At 41.7% G+C, this 15,986-nt stretch overlaps 1 protein-coding gene across 4 annotated transcripts in view; it reads right to left on the bottom strand.

Moving 5' to 3' along the window:
• Nucleotides 1-7,258: 7,258 nt before the first annotated feature.
• LOC125455913 (regulator of G-protein signaling 6-like) overlaps nucleotides 7,259-15,986 on the bottom strand; it is a 516,870-nt gene continuing 508,142 nt past the window's right edge. For all 4 annotated transcript variants that reach the window (XM_048538464.2, XM_048538465.2, XM_048538466.2 and 1 more), the window contains one exon: nucleotides 7,259-13,597. In XM_048538464.2, the coding sequence (XP_048394421.1) occupies nucleotides 13,547-13,597 (51 nt within the window). In that variant the 3' untranslated portion in view covers nucleotides 7,259-13,546. The remainder of the gene's footprint in view (nucleotides 13,598-15,986) is intronic.

The following is a 15,986-nucleotide window of genomic DNA, read 5'->3' as shown; positions in this document are numbered from 1 at the left end:
CTTGCTGTCCTGTGGCTATGTCAGACAATTGCTGACTCCCAAAAACCCTTGTCAGATGACCTTTTGTTAAAAACTTCCCAGTTGAGGAGCTGTGGCTTACACCATGCCCATGTCCCAAGTCATAGACAGCATTCCAGTCCTGATTCCCTGTGACATTTGTGCTAAGATTCACCAATAATCTTACAAGCGAGATCCAGACAACATGCAAATAGCTACAGCCAGCTGTGGTCTCTCCTTTGCCATCTAACTTGAGAAAGCGTTAGACACATGGTTTCTGACATGGACATCAAAAGATTATACCATTACTGGAATGTCCAATCTCTGCCCACACAATGCCAGCTGATGAGAGAGTCCAACCAGGGTCTAAACTATTGAGGATGTAGAGGAGGATCAGTGGAGAAATATATAGTCTTCTATCACTTTGTTCATGACAAAAACACAGAAGTGAAGCAACTCGTCCTTCCCAAAAACCTCAAGGTTCAAGTGTTTGTAGTAGCTTGTGATCAAGCAGGACTCCGCATGACAGCAAGTGTCTTCCCCAACCAGGGATCACTGTTCCTGGCACAGGATAGCTGCTAATATTGTTTGACTACAGTAAAAATAGAGAGGCATGTACTTTGGACAAAGCAAATAAGTGATTTCACCCAGCAGGGTATCCAAGAGACCACGAGAGGTCCTTGCAATGGATTTCAAGTCCTTGATCCCAGTCGGAATGGAACCAATCATGTTCCCTTACTCCCAGATACCTTCACCAAATTCACTCAGGCCATTCTTACATGGCTAAAAAGCCTTAGACTATAGCCAAATCTGCCTGGATCACCTCTTATAAATGACTCAAAAGGTTTTGTTGAGCAAGTGATGACTTTTACTCAAAACCTTAGCATTTGCCCAGATTGCTGCTGATAGAAGACAGTACGGCCATAAATGTGGACCTGAACGTTCTTGCCATGATGACACAAATCACCTGCTAAACACACAAGTAGGCATTGTGTGCTTGGTGGAGTTCCCAGGAAGGCAAGACTTAAGAGTCCTGATGAAGGGTCCCGACCCGAAACTTCGACTCTTCTGCTCACCTGATGCTGCTTGACCTGCTGTGTTCCTATACATCCCCACTGTATTGACTCTGCTTCCAGCATCTGCAGTTCTTGCCATTTCTGAAGTTCACAACGCAACCTCTAGCAGAGGGAGGCGAAGGTCATGGACGCACCAAGCAGACCAGCTGGAGCCATTGTACCAGGACCTCCAGCAGCAGGTGGCGATGGTGAGGGAGGGCTCGGAGCAGGATGAAAAGGCGTCTTTCAGAGAAGAAGGTTCCATGGGAAGCAGGTTCAGAGAGTCAAAAGTATTTTCTCAGCCCAATACAAACCACAGGCTTAATTTCATGGAAGCACTATGTCTTCATTGTTTAACCTTAATTTCACTTCATGTTTGTAATCTCTAAATGCAGTGGAATATAGGATCCCTGCTTCATGATTTTTGGGTCATCTATATATTCAAATCTCATGTTCTATTTCTTCAACATTCTATTCTATGAAGCTGACTTCATCACTGACTGCAGATGTTTAATAGCTTTGGTTCAAACCTCCCAGTTTCAGATCCAGATCAGACAAAAGTTCATTACTTCCAACTTATCCGTCCCATAAACAGATTAAGGATTCTGCAGAACTCACAGGGATTTTCACCAGGATCAATGTGGACAATCTTTACAGAAGACAAAAGTTAACTGTGTGTGTGGTGAGTGGCTGAGGGGGTCAGTTCACAGGCATGAGTTGGGTGTGCATGGTGCCAGGCTGCTGAGCAAGAGGGCAGTGTGGCACTTGGTGGGTAGTCAAGTCAGATTGGGTGGGGTGGGCTGGGTGGTTATTGGCAGAATCAGAAGGTTGAGGGGGTAGATACTGCGGTGCGGGGTGAGATTGTCCATCAGATTGGGTCTTAGGTTACTTGGTGATGGGACGTAGTTAAATCAGGCTGTGGGAGTAATAATGAGGTCAGGCTGAGGTCAGGTGGGGCCACAAGGTAGGTCAGGTTGTGTTAGGGGTCAATAAAGGGACAGTCTTGAGGACGTAAGGTAGTCAAGTCAGCTCAAGGGCAAAACATGGATGAACAGGATAGCTGGGGAGTTGGAGGTTCGTTGGGTTTGCCTTGGGGGAGGTAGTTGTGTTATAATGTTCTGTTAAGATTACCAATAGTGTACATTCGGTGTGGTGTGGTACATCAGGAGGATTGAAAGACCAGACCAAACCGTGGAGTTAGGAGAGTAGGTGGTTCAGGCTAGAGGGTTGACAGACCACACTAAAGATTGAGGTGAGTTTGAAGATTTTAATGTGGGTAGAGTCAAATGGTTGGGGAAGATGTATAACAGGGAGTTGGGGATGTGTTATATAGTTACCCAGTAGTTAGTGTAACAATTACTGGCTCACTATTGAAATCAGATTTGGAGAGCCCATCAAAGGGTGCAGGATAATGGCTGATCAGAAATGTAAATTTTCAAGGCAATTCCCAAATTATTACTACATCAGCATTTCTGAAAGATCTCAATGAGTGTCTTTGGGTTACATCTGCTTTCTGACTATCTGGAGACCAGGAAATCTGGGCCTTTTTTTTTAATTGAGGAAAATGAGAACTGGGGCCATTTGTCTTAATTTTGTGTTTGGTGCAGGTTCTCAACACACTTTGCCAATGTTACACTGCCATCTGCAGTCTACCTGCTTCCACTGGAATGCAATATTAGAGAAGGAATGTTGCTGACTGGATATCTCTCCTCCGATGAAACAATATACAGATGCTCTGTCTACCCTCTCTGGCCTTTTCAAAACAGAGCAGAGAATGGTTCCAGTGGTTGATATTTATCCCTCAGCCTGCAACACTGAAACTGTTCATTTGATTACTATGTTGTCACCTTTTTGTGACTATTTGCTTTATGCTGGTTAGCTGCTGAGCATTTAACATTACAATAATGGCTATAATTAGAAAGTACTTCATTGGCTTTAAAGTGCTTTGGAAGGTTGTGAAAAGTGTATATAAGAACACAAGATTTTCTTTTCTTGCTAGCACTGGACTTTTTGCTCTTAGGAATGTGGCTTAGCAGAATTTTTAGCAGAATGATTACTGTGTTAAAGCACCAGACTGGGCTGCCTACTATTCTTTCTGTAAGTCCCAACACTGGGGCTGACAGTAAAAAGCAATCCTTCATTCTCTGGCCTGCAAGGCCCTGGGACTGCATACTACCAGTGATGGCCATCTAGGAGGCTGCTGCTGGGAACGGCAAATAACATCCCATATGTCTGCCAGAGATTTACAAGTGTGTCAAGCTCAGAAAAGTGCTCAAATCATGGAAGGCTGGCCTCAACAGTTTGTGATGATGCTGTGGCTTTAAGAGGTTGTTTTGTTTTTTTGTTTGAAGAGATATTTTAAGACAGAGTTAATCAGCAATCTGCCAGAACCAATAGAGTAAACAGTTTGTGATGCCTTGGGTTTTTTTAATGTTGGAACGATAGAAGCATCCTGAAAGGTGGGGTGACACTCCCACAGATCCAGGATCTATAATTTAACTTTCAGCAGAAACTGCTGGGGTGTGAAAAACTGCCACATCTCTCTTTGCTACAGCTGAAAGCTGGAGTTCTGTCTCTCAGAATTGTCTTTTGATTTTTTTTCCTCCTGGATTGGAGAACTGCATGTGAGACAATCTGTGTTCTGAGTTTGCCTTTTGCCAAGAGGTGTGTTTGTGGGATGTTACTATATTGGAACAGTTAATTTGTAATAGTTACTGTGTCTAATGTTCTGTTAAGTTTTCCAATAGAGTTTAAGTTATTCCAATTCCTTCTTTGTTGTATTTTAACTACAGTGGATGAATAAAGCATGTTTTGCTTTAAATTGACTGATCAAATTGCATCTGGAATGAAACACCTTACATTTGCCTTTAAAGTAAGAGAAAGTTAGGGTCTGGATTACTAAAAATTTGGAGTGGTTTGGTATGGTCCATAACAAGTGTGATAATGTTGTAAATGCAGGAGTATGCCTCATGAAGAAATGAATGAGTGTAGTTCAAGGTTCTATTTTTATTCACTTGTCAGGCATGGGCATCTCCGGTTCGACCAGCAATTATAGCCTGCCCCTAGCTGCCCTTGAGAAAGTGATATCAGAGGTAATGGGAACTGCAGATGCTGGAGAATCCAAGATAATAAAGTGTGGAGCTGGATGAACCCAGCAGGCCAATTTGTGCTCCTAAGATGCTGCTGGGTTCATCCGGCTCCACACTTTGTTATCTTGAGAAAGTGATGGTGAGTTGTCTTCTTTAACCGCTGCAGTCCACATGCTAAGTATAATTACTCTGCTAGGATTTAGGGAAACATTCTTCAAGGAACTTCATCAAGTCCATCTGAGAACCATAGTAAGAAGTATTTTTGGTGTCCAAAGCCAAGCAGAGATTTTTGAAGAATTTGTGAAATATTGCAAAGTGAGTCTCAGAGTAAGAGTTGAGCCACTCAAGGTTCATTCCTAGGTCAAACACAAGAAAATTGTGGAGGAGCTCTTGTGAAGCAGTGGTACCATCCCCACCTCAGAGCCTGGAAGCCCAGGTTCAAGTCCCACCTGTCCTTGAGGTGTATCATAACACCTCTGAGCAGGATGATTTGTAAATATCTATAATAAGGTGGCCTTGTGGCACAATGGTAGTATCCCTACCTGTAAGTCAGTAAGCCTGGGTACAAGATTGACTTGCTCCAGAAGTGTGCAATAACATCTCTCTGAACAGGTTGCTTAGAAAATATTTAAGGAAACTGTGGTAATAAGTCCATAGGGTTTTCTTTGAAGTGGAAGGGATCTTGTTTTAGTTGATTGCCTAAGCATCAAAATTATGACTATATTGAATACCACATTTGAGAAAACTATTCTGAAGAAGGGTCTTGACCCGAAACGTCAACTTTCCTGCTCCTCTGATGCTGCTTGGCCTGCTGTGTTCATCCTGCTTCACACCATGTTATCTTCAATAAGATATTGCCTGGTTCTTGAGCTCATTCATGGTCTGTTAAATGCCTAGTCAGGCTAATGACCTGATTCTGATCCACATTCTCAGAGCACTGTTCTCGGTTTTGTCAGCACCCAGTACTTACCCATTTTCTGGTTGTGAAGAATGCAGCATGTCATAATGGTGTGGGACACTTTTTGGCATATACTGTGAGGGTCCCTTGGAGCAGCCTTGGCATTGAGACCTTACCTTAAGAAGGCCCACTGCCTCTTGCATCTTGGCTCTGCATCAGTCTGTGGGTTTTGTAAAAGCGCCATTTGCACTGTTTTGGGGGGGGGGTTACTCTTGTCTCAGCAACAATCCCAGGATACCTCAAGCGCATTGTAAGAGACCTGTGGGTTCTTCAATATGTATTCATAAAGGCAGCTCCCGGGATATCTGGCATAGACCTCCAAAATCTGGATTCTATGGTCACAGCTGCGCATTGGTGGAATATCAGCCTTTTGCAGTTGGTGATCTCTGCAGGTTAGCGATGGGATGTTCTCAAAGCCATGTGGGTGTAGCCTTTAGTGCTGTGCACCGATCCCACTGCCTGAGCTGCTTGACTCTCCTTTTCACGGGGACATTATAAAAGGTGAACTCCAACAGCTGCAGATGCTGGCAACCACCTTGGTAAATCAGGATCTTTCTCTTTCAGCTGCTGGCTCTCCCCCAAAGTCTGTGCAGTAGCTGTCGGATGTTCCTGGGCTTGAGGATCGTTGCTGTCATTTTCAATGCTGATGTCTAAAGGTTGACAAAGGTATCCTCCAAGTATGAGGTCCATCTTAAATGATTGGATCATTTGTGGAGATTGTTGGAGGTAGAACAGCATTTTAATGATGGTACTTCTGATCCCGCACATCAATCACAATGAAACAACATGTTATTTCCTCACATAGTGTGCCAAAGAAGCTTCACCTTTGCAGGCAGGCTAAAGTCATGTTTTGATAAGGAGCTCAGAGCTCCTTAAATTATGCAAATGTACGTTGCAGAGTCAATGTGCGATATTAGATTGCGGGGATTAAATACAGGCACTTCCTGTGACAATGTGGCAGCTACCAAAATGATGTCTTTCAGTGTAGGTGTGAAAAGTGATGCAGAAATTTACAGCTCTGACATGACTGGGGGCCACTTGATGCAAAGTGCCTACTGGTTATGATTGCTTGAGACCATAGTTTGTAATGTCTGTGCTGCCAAAAGAATGCTCCATCGGTAAAATCCGTTACAGTATCAATGGATGCATGGTTCATACAACTGGATTTGGCAGAGCCTCACATGAGAATGCCCATGATGAGAAGAAACTATAATCCACTCTGTTTACCCTGCAAGTGATAGCAGCCATTTTCTCTCTTTTTATCGGTAAGTCTTCATTTTCTTCCCCGATAAATATATGGGGGGAGCGTAAGTCAGAATGCAAGACCAACTGTTTATCTGTCTCTGAACCTTAACGGTGGTGAATGGGTGATACCTTATGATATCTTGAGTGTCAAGGTTTTACATTTGCTTTAGAATGGTTGATTGCTGTGTAGGTCTAGCGCAGTGATAGAATAATAGTTTGAGGGATTAATCTGCTGAGCTGCAGATTGAAGGACAAATGGATTTGCTACAGCCTGGCTGATCTCTGATTTTTTTTCTAAAGGAGAGAAAGAAACCATTTGTTTGCAGTACTGGAGCCAACTGTCCCTCCAGAGATTTGGTAGAACAGGTTGTTGCTAGAGATGATTGAAATGTCACTCAGACCATTTTAAATTGAACTGTCTTTGGCCTTTTCACCTGAAGGTGTTGGCGCAGTGTGATGATTCCTTTGGGTGTCAGTAGAGTTCTAGGCAGTGGCTAATTCTTGAGCTAAGATCTCACTGTAAAGACTGTCACAGATCAATGCAATCCTGCCCTCATTGGTCACCCTTTCTCACACTTCCCACTTCCAGTGGTCAATGAATAGGTGCAGTAATCTCCGTACATTAAGTCAGTCATGGTCAATTATTCTACCTAAGTGCAGTCAATACTAGGACATTTCTGGCTCACTGGGACACTATGTGGCTGCATGTACCCAACAGACTATTGTGTGGAAACAATGTACAATAGGTGCTAATCAATGACGGTGGAGAATTAGGGTTCTCTGCTGAACTCACATGACCTTGAGGCAACCCAACCTGCTCCAATAGGTTTGATGTGTAGTAAACAGGGAATCATCGCATACATTGCCATTTTTTTAGCTTTTTATTTATATATATTTTTTAAAATTCACAGCGTGAGACAGCAATTGCTCAGGTTTTGGTGCTCTCCACAAAGTTACCAATGATTCAGAAAACTTTGAAATGCCAAACCTTTACAGTCTTTCCAGGAACCTGGAACAGCTACTGTACATATTTTACATGCATAGTTTGTGCTAGCAATTTTGTGCTTTCAAATGGAGTGATAAGCTCATGGGAAGGTATTGTCACGAATGATACATTTCCCAATAGTAGTTCCAAAGACAGGTGTAGAGACTGGGAGTGTGGTTTCAAACGAATGGCTCAGTTAGGGTTTTTTTTGGTTTGCCCTGACACTTGACTGAGGTTTCCTCTTAGAATAAGGCATCTCAGCAAGTAACGAGGAAAGCTAACAGAATGTTATCATGTCTCATGTGGGGAATTGAATACAAAAGAAGGTTATGATTTCCACTATACAGGGCACTGATGGGACCATATCTGGAGTACCTGTGTACAATAACGAGCACCTTATTTGCATTGCATTGGTAAATGCATTGGAAATGGTTCGACCAAGGTTTACTAAACTAATAGCTGGAATGGGTGCGTTACGTATAAGAAAAGGCTGGACAGCCTGACCTTGTATCCACTGGAGTTTAGAAGAGGAAAAGGCAACTTGATCGAAGCATATAAGATCCTGAGGGGACTTGAAAGGGTGGATCTGAAAAGGATGGTTTCCTCTTGGATAAAATTCAAGAACAAATGATCACTGTTTAAAAATAAATGTCTGCAAATTTTAAATGGAGATGAGGCAACATTTCTCTCACCGAGGTTGTGAGACATTGGAACCAGCTTTCTGAAAAGGCAGTGGAAGTAGAAGTTTGCATATTTTGAAGGCAGGAGTGGATAGGTTCTTGGAAAGCAAAGGGGTGAAATGATATAAGGGGTAGACAGGAATGTGGATTTGTGGTTATGAACAGATCAGCCATGATTTTGTTCAATGGTGCGATGGGGGAGAAGGGCTGAATGGCCTACCTCCTGCTCCTTGTTTGTACGATTTTGTGAGGTTGTTCGCAGTGAAAACCATGATGCACTTGTGACTATCTTCCTATTTCCACACTTGGGAGAAGAGGAGACTGCTCAGTTCCTTCTGCTTCTTCCATTAGCATTGGTCTCAACTGTTTCTCTATGTTCATTTCCATAATACACTTTAAAAAAAATCCACCAAAGTAACAGTATTTTTTTCAAGAAAATTTCTAGAGACTCTGCATCCACAGCATTTTGGGGATAAATGTTTCGGATTTCAGTACGTATTTGGGGAAAAACAATCAACAGTTAAGAAGATGTAGTGTTCCAACTCAGAGCCTGAGTTTGATTCTGCACAAATTGATTTTCATTGATTTCAATTCTTGCCCTTAATTTTAGTCGGTGTAATTACTTTGAACTCTTTTATTTGAAAATAGAGCATTTTATCTTTTTCTTACTCTCTGGCTCTTTTGGGTATTCTGGGGCAAGAGGTTAAACTTCTTCCAGCTCTCTCCAGATGTTATTCCAAACTTGTAAGGCTGGTATACAATAATGTGTTGGAATGTTTTCACCTGGCTGGAAATCTTTGGTCTTTTCCCACAGCTTCTGGAATTCACTGGAGTGAAGGGGTGGCACAGAGGCTCAGTGATTAGCACTGATGCCTCACAGCACTAGGGACTCAATTTCGATTCCATTCGTGGGTATCTATATTGAGTTTGCACATCCCCCCTGTGCCTGCGTGGGTTTCCTCCAGGTGCTGTGCTTTCCTCTCATAGTCCAAAGAGGCGCAAGTTCGGTGGATCAGCCACGCTAAATTGTGTAGGTTAGGTGGGTTAACCATGGGAAATGCAGGATTAAGGGATAGGTAAGGGGGTGGGACTGGGTGAGATGCTCTTTGAAGGGTTGGTTTGGCCTCAATGGGCTGAGTGGTCTGTTTCCACACCTTAGGATTCTATGAAAATTGAGGATATAGTGCTTGACATTGCTATTAACATTCCAATACACGTTGTCACCAAACCACTTTCTGAGCCATTTAATTCACTCCCATCTGGACCTGTTCTGAACTCTAATGCTGTAGGCACTCAAATCCAACCTTATTTTCTACTTCAGACGGCAACAGCTTGTACTTTTATAGCACCATTCACAGACAAAAGAAAAATCTCAATATGATTCACATGAGTGCTTCAGACGAGATCTAACACCAAGTCACACTTGGGCTGACTTAAAAGATTAGGAGCTGACAACTTGATTACAAAGAAGTGGACTGAGGAACTGCATAATGAAGACAAAAGTAACACAGATTGCACCAATTAACCTTGATTTAAACTTGTGGTTGGATTTTCTTTGGATTTCCGATCTACTACCAAATAATCCAATCCTTTCCAAGGCTGTGGTTATCGCAGAACTCCATCTCAATGTTATAGCAGTTTGCTGCTTTTGACCAAAAACTCAGCACTTTTCATAAATTATTTTGTTACAGATACTATGATCTAAGATTCTTAAAAGTATATACATGTAAAGAGAACGCTTATTTTGTTTTCTTAGAATGTGCTAATAAAGTATTTTGATGATGGAACTATTTTTCCTGTCTCTGTTATTACAATGTCTATGCCCATTGCCATGTTAAAGGGCATGGATCAGGAAAGACAGAGAGATTCCCTGCATCAGTAAATGTAAAGCATATAGCATTCTCATGGTCATAATGCAGGGTCAGTGTTATCAACGTAAAAGGTGCTAAAAAATGTCGTGACAAATTATCTCTGAAACATACTGGGCTGCAACAAGGACCATAGGACAAACCTTTAACGAAATTTTAATTGAAATCGCTATCTATGTAATGAACTGTACAACCATTCTCTGCCCACGAAATGACACAATGAGCAAGATGAAGCAAAAAAATGCAACTTTTTCCCAGTTTTGTTATAAATATGTACATGCTTCAATTTATATATTTTTTACATGGTTTTCTACATATATACGAAAGTGGAGATTTTGCTACAATATAATTTTCAAGAACACAACCAATTATAAAACGTTCTCCTGGGGCTGTCAGTGAGACTTAAAGCAGTTAGCGCCCTCTGTTTTGGGAGGTGCTGCACTAGCATTGCTCATGTATTGGACATTAAAAAAGTTGCATCAACATACTGTTACAGTAATAGTCTTCTAACATGACTAAATTGTCAAAGGGCAATAGTGACTACTTTAATGGTATTGGCTGCTGGACAAATGTTGGATAGAATGATAAATCATCTTCTTTAAACATTAGAGATAAAGTCATGGAAATTGTCAAAAATATTGAGTTTATGTCAGAATTTATCATAGAGGCTAATGACATCAGACCAAAAATACATAAGGATATTGCTGACAGCTAACAGGGAGACCACTGGAAGACACAAAGACAAGGCAGCACGGTGGCACAGTGGTTAGCACTGCTGTCTCATGGCACTAGGGACCCAGGTTCAATCCCACCGTTGGCTGAGTGTTTGCATGGAGTTTGCACAATCTCCTGGGTCTGCGTGGGTTTCCTCCAGGTGCTCTGGTTTCCTCCCACAGTCCAAAGATGTGCAGGCTAGGTAGACTGGCCATGCTAAATTGCCCATTGTGTTCAGGGATGTGTAGGTTAGGTGCATTAGCAATGGGAATTACAAGGTTACAGGGATAGGGGATGGGTATGGGTGGGATTCTCCCAAGAGGGTTGGTCTGGGCTTGTTGGGCCAAATGGCCTGTTTCCATGCTGTTGGGATTCTATGAAGCCATACGTGTTTATGTGCCAAGTGCTTGGAAAGTAGAAGTATAAATGTTAGGTATAGGAGCACAGCAGGCCAAGAAGCAGGAAAGTTGATGTTTCTGTTCGGGACTCTTCTTCAGAAAAGGGACATTTCAGTCGGGACCCTTTTCTTGTGTTATCTCTGGCTCCAGCATCGGCAGTTCTTACTATCTCTTGAATCGTTAGGTGCTTGGTTTCTCACCAGGATGGATTTGATGGGCCTTGAAGGGGCTTTTTCTATGCTGTGGATCTTTGATCTCACATCTCGTGACTCTACTTAGAGGGGATAAAACCCCTGACCTCAATTGGAGGCACCACACATGCTAAAAGAACCATAGAATCCCTACAGTTAGGTGAAAAGTAGATTATTCAGGAAGTGGTGTAGTGAAAGGAATGATGGATAGTGTTTTGATTCCTATAAGTAAGAAAAGAGACAGAATACATCCAGGGAACTGGAGATATCTATTTAACTTAACAGTGGTATTAGGAAAGCTATTGGAATCTTTACCTTAAATGGAAACTGTCTAGAACTACAACAGAGCAATGAATGTGGATTTCAAAGGAATTCCATGCTGGACCAAGGATATTGCAGTCAGAGAAAGTGTAGTTTTGGGTAATGCAGTAGATCTTGTAAGGAACACAGTCTTATATTTAAGATGGAAATGTAGAGTTTTTATTTTCCTCAGAGTTTTCTGAGTCTGCTCCAGAGAATGGTGGAGACAGAGTCATTGAATTCTGTTGATGCAGAAGTAGACTGACTCGTCGAGAAACTAAAATGATCAAGCACAGGCGGGAATATTTGGGGGTGGGGCTTGCGTGATCTTATTGAAAGATGAAGCAGGTTCAAGTCGTGACAATGGTCTGCTCCTCCCAATTCTTATGTTCATATGCAATGTACTTGAGTTTTGAGAAGAATTATTTTGAAAAAGATTCAAAATATTATCTCTGTTTCTCACTCCACAAGTATTGCCAGGCCTGCTGAGTTTCCAGAATTCCATGTTTGTTTGCTTCTGATAAAGTGCTGCACAATGAGCTCATGACAGAAGTCACAGAACGAGGAGTCACCGGAAGAGACGAGCAGTATGGAGAGCAAAGTGGCTACGGTTCTGAAAACAAAAACTAAGGGATGAAAAGTAACTGGGGAAGGCAAGAAGTGATGGTCCACGGAACCTGGAGTTGGAACTAGAATTGTTCACCATTTTCTGGAATCGTAAGTATAATTACCGAATTTGAAAATTGTGTACATGTGTGGGGAAATGGGGGGCGGTGTACAGATGATAGAGGACAATTGAGATAAAATATAAGTGAACATTAATAAACTTGCATGAGCATGTAAACGGAAATGAACTACAATGCTGAAAACTGAGAGCTAATGCATTTTGATAAGGGCTATTCTTATTTTACAGATTCAATGTAATTTAATTTTAATTAATTTGTGTTATTTAATTTAATTGAAAGTGACTTAATTGGAATAGAAATTTGACAGGAAACAGGAAAATACCCTGCAGGTGATGAGGAAGAAGAAAGATCTTCCTTCAATTTGCCACAGTCAGAAAATTAAAATGTCTCAAAGATCTCAGAGGACAACAAAACACTTTGGAAGTGTAGTCAGATCTGATTATGTAAAATACAGCCACAACTGGTGCACAGTAAAGTCTTGAGATAAATACCCAATTAATCTGCTTTGGTGGTTAGTTGAGGAACCAAAATATTGGCCAGTAAACTTATTTTTCAAAAGTTGCTTTTTCTCTAAGATCACCAAATAAAATCCCAGAATGGCATGAAGTATTTATAAGTAACACAGCATTAAGATGTAGCAATGGAGTTAAGACATTTTGGCTGTAACTAATTGCAACACAATTGCAGCTCCTATGATAAAACCTGAGCTGAAGGCTAACTGATGCAATGGTCTGGCGTGATTTCTTTCCTCACCTCTGCAGCGAGTCAGCATCAAGTAAATGACCCGTTTCACTCTGAGCTGCATGCACGAGCTGCTCCTTTATAGCCATCAGAAGACACATTAAATGCCATTAACTATGCTGTGAGATGTTTCATGACTGATAAATAAATAACAGCAAAGACAGGCGGTTAAGTTGAAATATAAATCTGTCTGTGGAAGCTGCTATCAGCTGTGAATGAGAGGCAGGGAAGGAAGTGACTTCTACAGGACGCAATTCACATATCCCTGACACGTATTGCTCAACTGTGCAGAACACTGACTGGATACAAAACCGAACACATGAGCATTTCATCAAACCTTCGTCTTTCGATGCAGATGGCCAGAAACTACTTTCTGGTTTCACTGACAGCCAAAAATTCCATTTCTGCTCCATCATGCCTGGAACTAACCCGTTGTTCTGTTAAATAAAAAGAGATTTTTCAATGACATCTGCAGTAACTCAAAATTCATTCTGCACAGAAGAAAGATTACAATGTTCCAAAATGATCGTTTTGTCTGGTTGTACAGCACGACCCTTCACAATGGCTCCTTCATGTGGTGATTGCTGGGAGTGCAGGTACAAGCTCCTTCATTTTCTGCAGCAGGCAGCTCGGTGTCCGTCAGGAGGACTGCATGAGACCAGTAAGACGTTTTGCAGTCAATGACTTACCCTATAAAATAGGCATTTTTGAACACAATTAACAAATATAACATTTATTACCGGTGGGCATACCTATTAACTCGTCATATTATCAGTTTTTACATATTCAGTGTGGGCACATGTAATTTCATATTGTCCTTATTTCAAAAAACACACAGCAAGACAATCACAATTTTCCTCTTTGAAAATTGAAGTGTGTTTGCTTTATTATATACTTTAAACGAATACTGTTACTACTATAGTTAGATACCTGTCCTAAGTATCTTAGGACTGTGGCTGTCTACACATACACGGGCGGCCAATTATCTCTAAGTAAGGCTCTTTCACTTCTGATGAATTGTAACATTCTTTTATTTACATCTGTAAATCAGAGGATACTAAATACAACTCTTTAGTTTATTATCTACGATCTCTCTCTTTACATGCTGCTGCTAGTCTGATGTCTTCTCTCGACTTCTCTTACAGCTTCAGTTTCATGACTTCTATTACACTATGGTGCTTGAGGAGGTTACTTTTTTAAGTCTGTAATAAGGAAACTTTCTATTCATTTTAAAACTTTCTCCATCTCTCTGTTTTTCAATGTTTTGAAATGCCTGCATGTTTGTGTAAATCAGTAATTTCACATTCTGCAGCATTGAGTAAGCAACTGATACGAAGGATTGGTTGAATCATGTTAGTTGAGCAACAAGTGTTGGCTAGGAGTCGAGAAGAACATATTGCTCTTCAGTTAATGGCATGGGATTGTTTATGTAGGTCTCAAAAACACATGTCATCCATATTTCAGACCATTCACACATTTATTCGCACTGTGGTACAGTCTGGATTACTGCAATACAGACTGTACTGTGACCTGGAGTGAAGCTTGAACTTTTGACTTATCACAATTGGCGAAATGTCAGCTGTGACCTGAGGGGCTAACCACAATATTAGTGAAGGCTGACTTAACTGTCCTATAATGTTACTAGCATCAAATCATAAAATACACTTAAGGTTGGAGCATTATTATAAGGCAAAATGAAGCAAGATGGGGAAACCTGTACAAAAGAACAGTACTATATGGTGTAGAGCTGGATACAAACAGCAGGCCAAAATTTCTGAAAAAGGCCCGAAATGTCAGCTTTCCTGCTCCTCTGATGCTGCTTGGCCTGCTGTGTTCATCCTTGTTATCTCAGATTCTCCAGCGTCTGCAGTTCTTACAATCTCCAAAGCACTGTACAATGATCTTCTCTATCCATAGATTTTAAAAGAGTTCTATTGTGCAGTGGCCCAGAAAGCAGCTGGCTCAAAACTATGATTGTACGTAACCAGCATAAGTAGGTATGTGCTTGGGAAGTCCAACCAGATATCACTTTCCATTGGATTCCATCAACCTGTTTTGGCTGTGGCAGGTTGTAATTTACTGGGAACAGTTAAGCTGTGATCTAGGGACTGACTGACTGACTGACTTGGGGTGCATAAGTCTGCTGCACCCTTCTGCAGTTATTCTTATTTATGGCACTGGGGCTGATTCGCAATTAATTTTGCCAGAAAAGGACTTATTTCTCTCATGGCACCTGTCTTTATTTCCAAGTACGTGTTTCATGGGCTGGAAAAACGTTCCTCTTCAAAATGAAAATTCATTCAAAATACACCTGTGTTTCACTTCTCTTTTTTGTCTCATTTTTGCACAAAATGAAATTACAGCGATGGCATCGCTGACAATACATGGAGAATCTGCGAACCCCATACAGAAACACAGGACGTAGGGAGGGATGTGGCTGACAGTGCAGCTACCTGAAACAGCAATTCTGGTGTTTCACAATTGGTGCAAGGTGTCTGCTCTGTGAATCTAGTGAATATTGCTGCAGCCTTATATCTGCCAGCCCTACCAGGCTGCCTGCCTATTTCTGCACCGGCTTCATAAAAAATGGAATTGAGTACTGGAGAAATAGTTGTGAAACAAACGCTTCGTTGCCACACAGCTCAGTAATGGACAATGGGCAGTGGAAAATCTCCTGGACAAATGTTACTTGAGGTGACTGCTCCATCTGGGGGGTCTCACCCTCACTCACCCACCATTGACCCTGCTTACTCGTTGACGCTCACTGACTGACTGAGCCTCCCTCATTCTTTGACTCACCTTCACGCATTGACCCTCCCTCCCTCACTCACTGTCGTTCAGTTAGCATCCCTCACTCACCATCACTCATTCACCTTCTCTCGCTCAGTCTCTCATTTAGTGACCTGCCGTCATACACTCATTCATTGACCTTCCATTACTCCCCCTTCATCACTTACCTTTACTCATTCAATCTCCCCCTCTCCCTCATTCGCTGACTCTCTTGTTCAGTCACCCTCCCTCACTCATTGATTCACCCAATCACCCTGACTCAGTCACTCTTCCATTTAGAAATGAAATG

Source organism: Stegostoma tigrinum, chromosome 10, assembly GCF_030684315.1.
Source record: "Stegostoma tigrinum isolate sSteTig4 chromosome 10, sSteTig4.hap1, whole genome shotgun sequence".
In the NCBI taxonomy this organism is placed as follows: Eukaryota; Metazoa; Chordata; class Chondrichthyes; order Orectolobiformes; family Stegostomatidae; genus Stegostoma; species Stegostoma tigrinum.
This window is presented reverse-complemented; position numbering and strand designations above follow the sequence as displayed.